Raw genomic sequence first — 15213 nt, 5'->3', positions numbered from 1 at the left:
AATGACCAGCTCTATCTGTTGGATAATGTGTGTGTGGAGAAGGCCCTCTGGGTTACCTGATCCGATTCGTGTTTAGGGAAGGAGAAAATAGGTCATCACATACTCGAAAGACTCAGGGTAAAGAAGACTGATAAGTCATACATGTTCCTGATTAAAAACAGTAGTTCCACAATGTGTACAACAAATATTTCTAGGATCTGGGCGTTCCAGGCAAAAGAGATACACGTCACCTGCAAACATATCAGGAATCAAGAACCGAGGAGTCCAGGAACTGACTTCAGAAAGACAGACTTGAAAACAGCAACACAGTCAAATAAACTTACAAAATGTCTTATCAATTCTAACTGACACTCCATCTGTGTTTTTGTTTTGAAATGGAGAAAATACATGGGGAAAGAGATGTGGGGAACAGAAAAAATGGGAAAAGTAATGTGAAAGGGCATGACCACTAGTCCTGGCAGGTACAGTCTCTAAACTCTCACATGACACATTCTTGCCGGGTCTTTGAAGGGCTCAGCTGAGGGTTCAGAGAACCATGTAACAAGGTGCCCGTGTTCATCTGTGGCTGCTTAGAGTAAGTTAGGAGTAAGGTATGAGTATTCAAAAGTGAATGAGGGGCGAGTTCCCCAATCAGAAATTTGGGCACGGACACAACGAAACTCAACAAGGTGATGTATTCAACAACTATAGAGGAAATCAGTGTATGGCTTTAAAGTTTATTCTAGGCATTGACTAAAACAATTTAACACGGAATAAAGTGATGCAAGCTATTAGTATTTGGGCCATTAGGCAAAGTGCTACTTTCAACTTACCGCCAACTGAAATCAGAGCACCAGAAGGTCTTTACCCTTCAGCAAAGCCGAGCGGGATCCGCTATTGCCTGCAAGTAGCTCGATCTCAGCTCTCAGTGACTGTGGCTCATCCCTCTAGCTGAGCGCCTCTCACCATCTAAGGTGACCAACAGTATTTATATTCTCTACTCAAGTAATTGCCAAATATCTTGCCAAAATGGGATGAAAGCTTGAGCAATCACTCACAGGACAGGAATGAGATCAAATGCTCCCTGCGTCGATCAAATGCCCCATAATATGGGGCAATCAACTGTGGATTTCTTTTTTTTTTTTTTTTTTTTTAACTGTGGATTTCTTAACAAGCCATGTGATCTAGCCAATCGAATGAAAGCCTAAGACACTGGACTGAGTAGACACTGATAAGTATCACCCACACAGGAATCCTAGAGCTGGTACCTGGGCAAACACAGCACATGGGATCTCGAGTGGACTCCTCTCCACAGAAAATAAAGAGGGATGGAATGAAGGTTCTACAGCGTTTCATTTAAAATCAAATGATGCAGAGAACAAGGACTTCTTAATTGATATAATTGTAATAAACGTATTTTGAAAGTATCCAGTTCCTAGGATCCACAAACACCAATACTGCCCTGCCAGAAGTGCTGCCTTGTTCATTAAGCAGTCCCTGCCCTTTGGTTAGGGACTCCTCCTAAGGTTAACATGTGAAAGAATAAAACACAAAGGGGAATCCACTGCCAGTCAGTGGATGACTTCAGATCAACCTAAGTCAGGGAGGTAGGGGATAGGAGAGCAAGGATCACACTCAGATCCCCAAGCGTCCCCTTGGATTCTTACAAACATTCGATCCTTACAACAAATGTGCTGCTTTCCCAGCAGAAATGTCCAGAATTCAGTTCTAATACGCAGTTGGAAAACCCCAGAAACCACTGCAGCACATCAGTGAGCTAGCACTTTCTTCTGAGCTGCAGGAAATCCTAGGCATTCTTATATTCCTTATTTCAAAACAAAGATTCTATATCCCACAGATGCAGCAAGACACTTAACCTTAGCTGCTAAAGAGTCTTCTTCTAAACAGATCACATAAAAAAATGTCCATGATGTCTTACAATACTATCACCAATAAGATCAAAGCAGATGGCCGCATTAGCCAAAACAAACAGTAAAAAAAAAAAAAAAAATTGTGTGTCTGTTAAATCAATTGTGTTAAATTATGAAAACACATGTTTTTACTAAGGAAGAAAGGATACTAATTCTTAATTGCAAAACCATCTGAGTCTTTAGAAGCAATTTAATGAACTCTCGATTGTAACTTAGTCAAATTAATTAATTAATAGCAGGGCCTCCCCTCCTTCTCCCTTCTACATATGTTGTGCTGTGCATCATCAGAGAACGTGCAAGATCGCTTCCAACAACATACGTGATATCACATCATGGGAAGACCTGCCCTGAGGACAAAGTTAATAGGACAAGTTTGGTAAGTCTTGACAAGGGTGGTATTGTCTTCCTCTTTACTCATTACATCACCCACATGTAAAGAGCACAATGTTAACCTCAGCACTGAAACATTTAAGGGCCTAAAGATCATAAATGACAGATCACAACTTCGGTACCCATGACAATACAGTGAGATAAGAGAGAAATCGGATATATAAACAATTACAGAGGCATGGCTATAACATAACAAAGAATGACAGAAAATGTGCAGGAGGTATTGTTCAAATATTGTTCCGGAGGATCCTCATTTAGAATGAGGTGTGTTAAGACGGGTTTTTCTCCAAATAACTGCATAAGCTAAGATACAGTCCTATGTCACGGTTCAGTCAGGTCAGTCAAGTGAAGGTAGAGGGTTTCAGAAACTAGGTGTCCAGAATGTTCAGAAACAAAAATGATTGATTAAAGTTCACCAAGAGCAACCATTTCCAAACTGTCCACGTGGATCCCAAAGGTTCCTCAGCACTCATGCCCCAAGGGCTTCCGATATGGGTAGGCACCTCCTGTCCATCACATCAACCAGGATAGCACTAATTTTGTCTACTTTATTTATTGGGGTCTACATACAATTCTATTAACAGAGAGAATCCACTAGGAGCAACAGCAAAAGAAACACACGCAGACTAGGAGTTCCAATCCCCACTACGCCAGGGACTAGGGGGCAGCCCTGCCACATGCTTGGGATCTGTCCACTCCTGGAAGGGCACCACTTACACTTTTCATTGCAATGCCACAACATTCAAGCAACATAAAATAATATGGGGCAATCAACTGTGGATTTCTTAATAAGCCATGAGGATCCAGCCAATCGAATGAGAGCCTAAGACACTGGACTCCAGTCTCAATTCAAAACAAGATAGTCATGGCTTCTGCATCCCACAAGTGACCTGGATAATCAAATGCTAGCGCTGTGGACCTTTGAAACTCAACAAAACTGCCTAACAAAGTTGTCTAGAGCATCAGAAAGAAGCTCTTCTAACTAAGGCCACGCCTGTCAAGTGTCATTCTACTGCCTTCAGAACACTGCGCAAGACCAATGCTTGGGACTAAAACGACCCTCCTCCGACAGTGCTCACGGGCCCCATGCAAACTATGCAGCACTGAACTTCTGACAGCAATGGCGAGGTCCCCACTGCCCAGCTGCCTCCCGACACTCGCAGCTCTGCCTGCACAGGAGGCCCACCCAGCGAGCAGGGGAAAGCCCCACGGTGCTCTGCTCAGGGAGGGCTGGGCTGTGGGTGCTGACGCTCTCGGGCGGAGGGCTCTGGTCCTTCCCACCAGGCATCGGGGTAACCTGGGTCTCAGCTCAAGCACACTGACGTCGATACCCAAATACCAAGGAGAGGCAAGAACGCAGGAATCGAGATCGGGCTAGCAGCCCAGGATCAGGAAAAGTTAAACGAGCACAGCAGGAGAGTTGGAAGAGTAGAGGAAGGACACTGAGGGTGGAAGGAGTAACACATGTCAGGCAGATGGCCAAGAAAGGGAAACACCCGAAACCCTTAAATATGAGGTCACAAACTGCGAAGAGCCGACTGCTTTTCTGATTAACTCAGGGAACTTCTCAATTAGAAGACTCAAAGCTCATCATAGTGACCAGCAGTGATAACCTTCACACCTTCCTACCCCATCCAGAGGCCCAGTCTCTCCAGTGGGACGAGACGTTTACTCCCGCGTTCACCCTCCAAATAACAGTTCCACTACCTTCTGTCTTTAGCGACAGCAATTTCATTCCTTTCTATTCCCTCCCACTTTCATTCTTTCCTACTCTCCCCTGTTTTTTCTTCACAGCCTACAAACAAGAACAGGGCACGATCCTTCAAGAAGTCAATCCGGACCTAATTAACAACAGGGGGGCGGCAGTCCAGGCCTGCAGGAGGTCACTCCTCCCTCTGGCAGCAATCTGCCTTTGCTGTCCCACTCAATTCCAGCCGTGGGCCTGAACCGTGGCACTGCAGCTACTCTTCCTAACTCTTTATTCCTGTGTCCCTGGATTGTTTTGAGTAGATTCTGATCATCTGTGGACTAACTCTGCTGGGGGTTCCTCCCAGATTTGAATTTCTCTAACCCTAGCTTGAAAACCTAATCCTGATTGCTTCTTCAAACACTTGGCCTGAATTCTGGGGTCTTCCCAGAATTGGCTGTAATAACCAGCCCTGCCAGACAGCTAAGCAGAGCTTAGCGAGGCACTACTTCACCTTAGGGGATGGTGACTGTGCGTGTCTAATCTTTTCATTCAGTGGGTATTCCACCATCGTGCAAAACGGGGCGTGAAATAAATGTTATTTGCAGAGGATGCTGATCCAAGCCTGAAGTACCAGCCGGCGTCAAAGGACGTCCCACCTGAGCTTTAAAAGACCCCGCGGCAACCATGGCTTTGCCCTCAGCAGTCCTGTGACTCAGTCGCTCAGGCAGAGTTAGACGAAATAGTACAAGACAAACTACTCACAGAAGAGTAAAACCAGCTTACCCAAGCGTGTGCAAATAAAAATGAAGGATTCAAATTTCCCACATCCTAGGTCTAACACAGAACCTCCCTGGCAGCTTAGGGAACTGTGCTCAGGCCAAAGGTCAAGAAAGTATCGTAAGTATAACTCTTACATATACTGTGTGTTATCTTGCTGAATCTGATTTATGATATCATAACTGATTTTTAGATTAATTATCTCTTGGAGATAATTATTTCCTGTAACTAAGAACTCATTTTTTTAAACATTTCTTGTATGTGGCAAAATAAATTTGGGGAAGGGCTCCCTCAAAACTGAAAATGAGGAATAAACAATAATTTTTAAATATCAGGTTAACACCACAGTTCACTTTGGTGCAGATACTGCAAGCAAATCTTAGGATAATTTCCAGGATAAGCTTAATGTCTGATAAAGAAATCCTTCTACGGAACAGGATAGAAAGCCCAGAGATAAACCCACACACATATGGTCACCTTATCTAGAAGAGGCAAGAATATACAATGGAGAAAAGACAGCCTCTTCAATAAGTGGTGCTGGGAAAACTGGACAGCTGCATGTAAAAGAATGAAATTAGAACACTCCCTAACACCACATACAGAAATAAACTCAAAATGGATTAAAGACCTAAGTGTAAAGCCAGACACTATAAAACCCTTTGAGGAAAACATAGGCAGAACGCTCTATGACATAAATCACAGCAAGATCCTTTTTGACCCACCTCCTAGAGAAATGGAAATAAAAATAAAAAATAAACAAATGGGGCCTAAATGAAACGTAAAAGCTTTTGCACAGCAAAGCAAACCATAAACAAGACGAAAAGACAACCCTCAGAATGGAAGAAAATATTTGCAGACGAAGCAACTGACAAAGGATTAATCGCCAAAATATACAAGCAGCTCATGCTCAATATCAAAAAAACAAACAACCCAATCCAAAAATGGGTGGAAGATCTAAACAGACATTTCTCCAAAGAAGATATACAGATGGCCAGCAAACACATGAAAGGATGCCTAACATCACTAATCATTAGAGAAATGCAAATCAAAACCACAATGAGGTATCACCTCACACCGGTCAGAATGGCCATCATCAAAAAGTCTACAAACAAGGGACTTCCCTGGTGGCACAGTGGTTAAGAATCCGCCTGCCAATGCAGGACACACGAGTTCGAACCCTGGTCCAGGAAGGTCCCACATGCCGCGGAGCAACTGAGCCCATGCGCCACATCTACTGAGCCTGCGCTCTAGAGCCCGCAAGCCACAACTACTGAGCCTGTGTGCCACAACTACTGAAGCCCATATGCCTAGAGCCCATGCTCTGCAACAAGAGAAGCCACTGCAGTGAGAGGCCCGTGCACCGCAATGGAGAGTAGATGCAACTAGAGAGAGCCCGCGTGCAGCAACGAAGACTCAACACAACCAAAAATAAATATAAAATAATAAATTTATTTTTTTTTGTTATAAAGCAGAAAGTAACACAACATTGTAAAGCAATTATACTCCAATAAAGATGTTAAAAAAAAAAAAGAAATCCTTCTATATTAAGTGCATAATAAGACACTTAGTATACAGCTACTTCTAGTGGGTTTCTCATTTCACCAACACCAAGGAAAACTTACAGGAGCGTGAACCGCTGTCTCACAGCTCCTTTAAATCTCCCCAGTCCTCATCTCAGAGATAAAACCAGTGCGTGCTCAGGAATAGAGCCATCTACGTGTAAAATGTCAGATCTAACTCCTCAATCGTACGATGCCTCTGTGTATCTTCACTCGACAGTCTGGTCTGTGTGCCTAAGTGAAGAGTGAATAAACTCTTGGTATGATGAAGGGCTAAGTTTTTTCAAAGAGACCAACAATAATACGTTTTAAATTTGTAGTAGATGGCATATACTAGTCATCAAATTGGTATCCAATTTTAATATATATTAATGCACAAACACTCTTCCAGTATTATACGAACTCATGAAATCCAATCCTTACACCCCATCAATATGTTGACTGGAATGTCCGATTACCAAGTTCAGTGTGAGTGTGGCCATATCTCATTTTTTCCTTTTTCATTTTAAATTGCCCTCCCACCACTCCCATGCTAAACTATCATGCTTGCTCAAGAATTCAAGGTGACAAAGATAGACAGCATCACCTGGTGAGTACAGACGTGACAGATATCAGTCTGTGGGTCCCATCACCACCTGAGGAGTACTTCTTAAGAATTGGGGTTTTTAATAGCATTTCCACCAGGGGATCTCAAAATAAGATCAGATTACAAATGGCAGACAACAATTTCCTGTTTTCACTCTTAAATTCTTTTGAAATTTGACTAAGCATTATACAGTTGAAATGTTAGCAAATGAAGAAAAACTTTAACATCCAAATGAAGGAACTTCTTTATTTACCTTTAAAACCTATTAACCATGATTAAAGTCTATCCAGATTACCAAGACAGTTTATGATGCTGATCAACATAGTAAAGCACACACAGCACAGACTGAAAACAGCAGGACATAATTATTTTAAAAGGACCTTCCCTGGCATCTGGGAGAAAAGTTTAGGACTTTAGTTGTATAGGATAGCTTTCCCTTAAGCCCCAGCCAAGTAAAAGTGAGCGTCATGCACAGACAGTACGTAAGGGCAATGCAACACTCATGCAGAAAAGTCTCAATAAAATGACTTTCTTTCCACTCACACTACAGCTCACAACATAAAAAGAGAGAAATTATTTTACATTCCAAGAAAAACAACATCTTATTTCAACAGGTAATCCAAAGTAGAGGTCTTAGCCTCGGCATCTTTAGAGGTCTGTGGCTATATGCAAAATTTTGTATATGTATCCATCTTCCCAAGAAAAGAGTCTACCGTTGTCACCACATTGTAGGAGAAATATGACCAAAAACAGCTTAGGAACCCATAGAGAGAATCCTAAGGTTTCTCCCCACCATTAATTTTTCATTAGTTTTATATAACCCAGCAAAGAGAAATGCTCAGCAGTGAAGGAGGCTAAAACAGAGTAACATTTTGCTCACAATAAACTTCAACACAGGCAGCATTTTATATTAATGTGACACAAATCCACTCCCAGAAGCCAAGTAGGAAACAGGTCACTCCTCTCATCAAGTCATTTTGATAAACTCTCAAAATAGGGAGGGGACTAACAGGAAGATGATTAGCTTAGACTGTCGGCAAACCCATTCTCAGTTCTTGCAAAATGGGAAAGTATCTGTTCCCACAAAAATTTTAAATTCGATGAGAGTGTGGCCATATCTCCATTTTTTCCTTTTAAACTGCCCCCCTCCCTCCATCGCTGACTTTCTTGAAATATCTTACACAGAGCAAATATTCGTTAAACATCTGAACAAACACATGAACAAGTTACAATGATGTGGGCCCCCTGGGAGTCAGACGGAAACCACGTTTTCCCCACAGGTACCAACATAAGCCTGCCAGGTACAGTCTAGCGGCCAATCTCCACTTCTGGCCATTCTTGATGTTTTTGTTTGAAATGAACATATTAAGTGGCATGACACTCACAGTAATGACAGACTGGGACAGCAGCATCACAAAGTATGCGTTTCAGTACAACCTTGGAGCCGGGGCACAGGGCGGTACTGAGTGGAGGTGAAAAAAACAGAGAGAAGCCGAGCCGGTCAGGACCGAGTAAGGTTGAGGTTAGTGGCAACAGCATGTGCGTGGTTTCCGGGAAACCGTCAGCGAGCCTGCTGTTAGCCCTAGCCCCGCACCCTGCCCAACCCAGTGCGCCGCGTCTCTGTGCAGCTCTGGCGCGGCGCGGCACTGCCCGGCCCCCAGGGTGCGGCCGCCCCACCGGAACTCACCTTGGCAGCCAGCGGGAGGGCCTGAAGTTTAAAACACGTTAAAGAATCATGCCGAAAGTGCAGGGAACATGCACACCTCACGACTCATGTCTCCCGAGAGGCAGGAAACATGCCACCGGTAAGACAACCTCTATATAATATAAAACACCCTCAAAAGGATTCGGAGAAACCATTTCAGGAACACCCATATTTACCACACCAGTGAGAACAGAGCAGTAGTGGTGTTACTGCACCAAGAAATTGCACCGAGTGGACTAAAGTACCAAAAGTAATCATGGGCATCACCTACTTTAACCGCCATTATTTGCCCACTTGGTTTGTGGACCATTTTGTTGACAGAACCATAAGCTCCTCGTCCAATTTCTCCAAGGTCTTTCAAGTCCTCTGCAGTGAAATCCCAGTGCTGCTCAGGGGAGATCTTCAGTTTTCCTGACGATTCAATGCTGTGTGTTCTCAGTCTCTCTCTGTTAAAATATTGGGAAGCAATTTTTCCACATTTTAAATAGGTTTTGACTTTTTTCTTTTAGCTAGCACTGATTAATGCGTGGGAAAATTTGTTTTCTCATCAGTTACTACAACAGTCTGCGCTCCGGGTTTCTGGGGATTTTTTTTTGGTTCGTTTGTGTCATCTTGGTTTTTTACACACTGAGTTAATTAAGAAAGGCCTAAATTCAGGGAGTCAATGAACTTAGCTTTTATGGGATTCATAAAACCAAATTTCCATTTACTGAAGCAACTAATACTGCAGACCAGTTTCATTTCCAAATACGAGATCTTTTCCAAACTTTGCAAAACTGCATTATCAAATGCAGAATCGCAGGTGCTACAAACCTCATTTCCAAAAAGTTCTTATCCTACCTTACCCAACATTAATTACTCCAGGTCCTCGATCCTTAATACAGCTAGCTGTTCACAAACTTTGCTGCTCATCAGAATCACCAGGGGAGATTTATTAAATCCCAATGCCCAGGTATCATCATATAGCTATTATATCAGAATATGTGGGGATAGGGTCAAAAAACAGTATATTTAAAGATACCGCGATGATTCTAGCCAAGTTTGGGGACGAGCACCTTAGGATACTGCCCTATTCATGCTAAAGCCATGCTGAGGTGGGAGAACAGTTAAACGACTAGCCAGCTGGCTCTACGAGGAAAACTACCATGTGCTATTCAAAATTGAGCCTCTCAGCCCTTGATCAACAGATAGAGCAATGGGGTGAAAAAAGAATGATTTAAGGACAGAAGCGTTCACTTGTTACAGATTTTCATTAAATAAAAAAATCATCTCCAAAATGCCAGCACGGAGATCAAAGTACTAACTTCTAACCATACTTTGTAAAAAAGCAAATCCAATGAAAAATGTAGAATCAATCTCGTTTGTGTCTGCCTCTGTCTCACACACATACCACTGTGTAGGGATGAACTGTATCAAACCAGAGTGCAACAGACATAAAGAAAAAGATTCCATTGAATATCATCTACATTTCTTCAATTTCATATTAAATGATCAGAATCTCTTTTAAAATCTGATCTAATGATACAAGCAAGAACATGATTGGTTATCTATTTCTTCTTCCAAAATTAAGGAAATGTTTTCTCAGATTAGTAGAACTGTTTTTTGTAGTTACTTTTAAGGTTCTCATATATTTAGAATTTTAAAATGACTCCCCCAGAATAATCATTTATGCTAGTACTGATATTAATAATAACCAAGAGTCAAGGTTAGAGTTAAAAAGTTACTATGCTTTGTCTAAATAACAGCTTAGTGAACCAGCATTCCAAATGCCAGATTCTCAAATCATAACTTTAATAAGTCATAATACCAGCTTTCATTCGTCACAAGTTCTTTTCAGTTTACAAAATACTTTCACCAATATTATATATACCCTAGCATCTAGAGTCAAAGGAAGCCCAGAAAGCAGTGGCATAAGTGACCATACAGGTACGGAGGTGAAGCTTGAACTGGCTAAGATGGAAATCGGATCTAGGCAAGCAGATGAAGCCCAGTGACTAATTTTCTCAGTAATCTTTTTCATGAAGTAGACAGATTAAGCCAGGAAGTATTGTAACATAAAGAAGTTCCATGAATAATGACTATTGTTCTATGATCATTGGCAAGAAAACACCATCTTTATGGCTCAATTTAATCACTGGTGAAATATACAGCACTAGCCTACTGCTGAGGGTAGTGGCAGACAGGCTCTAAGGTGCTGCCCATGACCTCCACTTTCCTGGCACCCACATCTTTACATAAGCTCCTCTGTTTGAATATGGATGGGACCTGCGACTTGCTTCTAGCCAAGAGAATATGGCAAAGGCTATCACTCATCATTACAATGTGTCATATAACGTTTGTTGCTAGCATTCCTGAGAAATGAAATGAATGATATGAAAAACAAGTTATAATATTGTCTATCACACTGAAGGTCAAATTTTAGAATTATGAAATATCTCTGCTAATAGTTTAGCTTACTGTAGGCCTGCTGTATGATTTCTGGATAAGATTCTTTTTTCTTTTTGAAAGTGAACAGATTGACAGATAAGGAATGTGAGTTATCTTATTAGGCTAACAAAAATGTTCAAAAATTGAGTAAGGTGACAGATGTACAACTCTGAATATACTAAAAGCAGTAGGGTTATACAGTTTAAATGAGTGAGCTGTATGGTGTATGAATGATATCTCAATACAGCTGCAAAGGAAAAAGATGAACAGGAGAATGTGATTACTACCCAGAGTTCCATTTTCTCACTTAGACAGGAAAAGAGTTGTGAAAACCACAGAAAAACATGTTACGGTTATGCCATCACCAAGGCATGTTCATAGTGTCTTCATTCATACTGGACTGGCGATCATTCCAATGAAACTGCTTCACAGCTACTGTTATAAGAGTTAGTTCAACCATGATTGCTTCCAAAGAAGAACTGTACGTAGATAAAGCACTGTAGTAACCAGATCTGGAAGCCTGACCTGAACCTTTACCATGAAACTCTAGCAGTCAATCACTGAGGCAACTGTACCAAGCGGCCAAAACCCTACTTACAGTTCTTTAACTTTAAGCAAATCTATCAAGCAAGATTTAAGTGTTACTTCTATTAGACAGTATCAGAAATTCCCAGTCATTTCATTATTAATTTCTTACCTGGAAATTAGTTTGACTCAACTCAACAAACCTGTAAGTCATCCTCAATGCCTCTGCCTATCAGTGCCTTATATTCCTTCTAAAATAGGTTAAGTGCTCTACATGGACAATACTTAACCAGGACACCCCTCCAATGTTTTTGTTGAGTCCACTCAAGAAACAAGCAAAGGACTGAGGTTCCATATCTCAAATTAACCCAAGTCTCAGAAAGGAATACAATCCCAGCCCCCTATCTAGCCCTCTACATAGGAAAGTCCAGTAGAAAAAAGTCCATAGAAAAATCAGTAATCTTCTCCTCTGGATTTAGAGGTCTTTAATATGACAACAAGTTTTAGTAGTCTTTGTTATATTAGGACTTGTAATTAGATTATCAAATGATACACATTCCAGGTAAAAAATCAGCTACACACTTACATTTTTTAAATGCCTTACAGATCACAAATCTGAATTAAATGCGTAATGTATCTCTTGAATACGGTATTTCAAACAGTATGTTTTTGGATAGATATTAACAGCACCAGGGAAGCTGCTTAGATATAGACTGATGTTACCATTAATATACTTTCTCCTATATAAAGGTTAGTAGAATTTTAGTGGTAATAATAGACTCTGGTGAAATCTACAGACACCAACACAAAGGATTAAAACGTAAAAAAAAAAAAAAAATCAATCAACCTTATTAATTTGAATCAAATTTGGAAAATCAATTCATGGACATACCATATCTTACCAACAGATATTCAACAGCTAATATAAACAGATTGGGTATATATGTCCCATGTGGTCAGTATCTTCATGTTCCTTTTCAAACGACAATATTCCCTGGCTTTATAAAAAGATGCCATATGAATGACTGGAAAATATCAAAGCTTTTAGGGCTTACCTCTCCCCAATTGTTTAAGGGAACACTTATTCCTCCCATGCCTCACTGTTCCATGCAGAGGGATCTGGTCTCTCACCTGAGGCCTTACTGACTGATCAGTGAATATAGAGAAGAAACTAAACACACTCCGTTCAATTCCTCTCTTTCAGAGCTAACCCTACAGGGAGGGTACACATGCTCTGGCAATGTCTCTCTCATGCCTTATACCAGGCTGCCACTCACAGGGTGGGTAAGTCTACATATTCAAGGGCAGGGGGAGTTAGCACCATAAGTTTGTTTTCTATGTCTGTGAGTCTATTTCCATTTTGTATATAGATTCATTTGTATTATTTTTTATATTCCACATATATGATATATAGTATTTGTCTTTCTTTGACTTACTTCACTAGGTATAATATTCTCTAGATCCATCCATGTTGCTGCAAATAGCAATAGTTCATTCTCTGTCATGGCTGAGTAATATTCCGTATATATATATCATCTTCTTAAACCAGCTGTCTGTTGATGGGCACTTGGGTTGGTTCCATGTCTTGGCTATTGTAAATAGTGCTGCTATGAACCTTGGGGTGCATGTATCTTTTCAAATTAGAGGGTTTTTTTCCCAGATATATACCCAGGAGTGGGACTGCTAGATCATATGGTAGCTTTATTTTTAGTTTTACTGTTCTCCACAGCGGCTGTACCAATTTACATTCCCACCAATAGTCCTATAGGAAGTTTCCTTTTTCTCCACACCCTCTCCAGCATTTATTATTTGTAGACTTTTTGATGATGGCCATTCTGACAGCTGCGAGGTGATACCTCATTGTGGTTTTGATTTGCATTTCTCTAATAATTAGTGATATTGAGAATCTTTTCAAGTGTCTGTTGGCCATCTGCATGTCTCAGTACTTTCTCTGATAACTGATCTTCTGGATAGAAATAAGCAACTTGTCTGTTTACTATTTAATACTGAATCATCACTACTGTATTTTAATTACCATCCCTTCATTGGCCCAGACTAATCTATGAATTTCTGAAATCCTACCGATTCCAAAACAACTAAAGAACTGTGACATAATGTTCCAGAACGTAATCAGACTGGGCCCTGAGAAAAGCTTTATTTCTACCTCATGTGTCTGATAAAGCTGCCTGGGGCTTTGTATGTAGGTGGGTGGGCTTGTTTTTTAAAGAAACAGAACGGCACGGCCAAGGTTACCAGGGAGAGCTCTAGCCCCAGCCCCGCCATCTACTAAACACAGGGTTCTGCTGTGCAAATTCAGCAGCAGGACAAGTTCCTGAACCTCTTTTTCCAAGTAGACTACCCAATCCTAAATCCCTCTCACAGCTACACAGGTAGAAGAGAAATTTAAAAAGAAAAATCAATCATAATCTAGAGAAAAGCACTATTAACATTTCAGTATAGATCCTTTGCATTTTTCTGTACTATGTGGATAGGTCACTGAATGACCTGTTGCACCTACTGCTTTGCAGACCTCACTGAGTGCATCGTCGACGTGTCGGCCGTCACAGGGTCCACATGGCTGCATAGCGCTGCCTGGAGAGCCTGCGCCCGGCCCATAGCACCCTTTCCCTCAGGCCAGCGGAAAGGTGACTGGGGTTAGATCACTCACTCTTAAGTGGCATTTTGATGTATTACTCTTGGAGTTGGATGTTCTGAGCTATTTGGTAAACAGCGTTTCTTTGGTTAACCGCCTGAGATAACACCCCCTTAGCCAGAGCCCTCCTAGACCGGTGTTTGTTTTGCTGTCGCTGCTTCTGCTAAAAAGTTCTTTTTCTATTAACATACCTATCAACTCTTCGTCCTGTATTGCAAATATTTCTCCAGGGTGTTGTTTACCTTCCGATTGTATTTATGCATTTATATATGTAAAAAATGTAGTACTTTGTATGTTTTCAAATCAATTATTCCCACCACATTCTTTTCTTTTGCTGCCACGCAGTACCATTTAAGTTCCACATGCAATATGGATTTCATTCCACCACTGCATTTACAGTTTCCTAGCAATGTCTTTTTTCTCATCTATCACCCTTTTCAGTAATTCTGTTGCCTATTTATCCAAATTTGTTCTCTCCTATTTTTCAATCCTTTTTTATGAATGCCATGATTTCTTCTACTTTATTACAAATGCTAATCATTCTTGTAAAAAAAGATTTTGAATGCTACAAAATATCATATTCAGAGATGCTCTTTCTCAAAGCGTTGAAGATATTATTCCCTAATTCCATAATTCTCCTCCTATGTCACGATGAGTGTCTGTGGCACTTGTGCTTGGGCTATTATGGAGCATCGGGAGACAGACATACTCACACCTGAAACAACTGAAAAAAAAAAGACAATACACGGGGAAGGTCTTGAAGACCCTGGACAGCGGACAACAAAAGACAGCGAGGGAGTGCTGAGAGGCAGGAAATACACAAGGCGAGCCGGCAGCCACCCCAGCGTGCATACTGCCTAGGGAGACTTCACAGACCACAACACAGGGGGGCAGATCCAGCAGATCCTCACGAGGAGGCGACGGACCTGGGAGTCTGGGGAGACCGAGCTCTCAAGGTAGAGCACTAGATAAGAGAGAGAGACACAGAAGG

At 41.3% G+C, this 15213-nt stretch overlaps 1 protein-coding gene across 1 annotated transcript in view; it reads right to left on the bottom strand.

The window, feature by feature from the left end:
• MAP2K4 (mitogen-activated protein kinase kinase 4) overlaps nucleotides 1-15213 on the bottom strand; it is a 76253-nt gene that overhangs the window by 36803 nt on the left and 24237 nt on the right. The window contains exon 3 of the mRNA XM_024752615.1: nucleotides 8889-9063. Coding sequence (XP_024608383.1) covers nucleotides 8889-9063 — 175 coding nt within the window. The remainder of the gene's footprint in view (nucleotides 1-8888; nucleotides 9064-15213) is intronic.

This window comes from Neophocaena asiaeorientalis, unplaced genomic scaffold (assembly GCF_003031525.2).
Source record: "Neophocaena asiaeorientalis asiaeorientalis breed wild unplaced genomic scaffold, Neophocaena_asiaeorientalis_V1.1 scaffold540, whole genome shotgun sequence".
NCBI classification, from domain to species: domain Eukaryota; kingdom Metazoa; phylum Chordata; class Mammalia; order Artiodactyla; family Phocoenidae; genus Neophocaena; species Neophocaena asiaeorientalis.
Note: the sequence above shows the minus strand (reverse complement) of the source record. Positions and strands in the feature narration are given on the sequence as shown.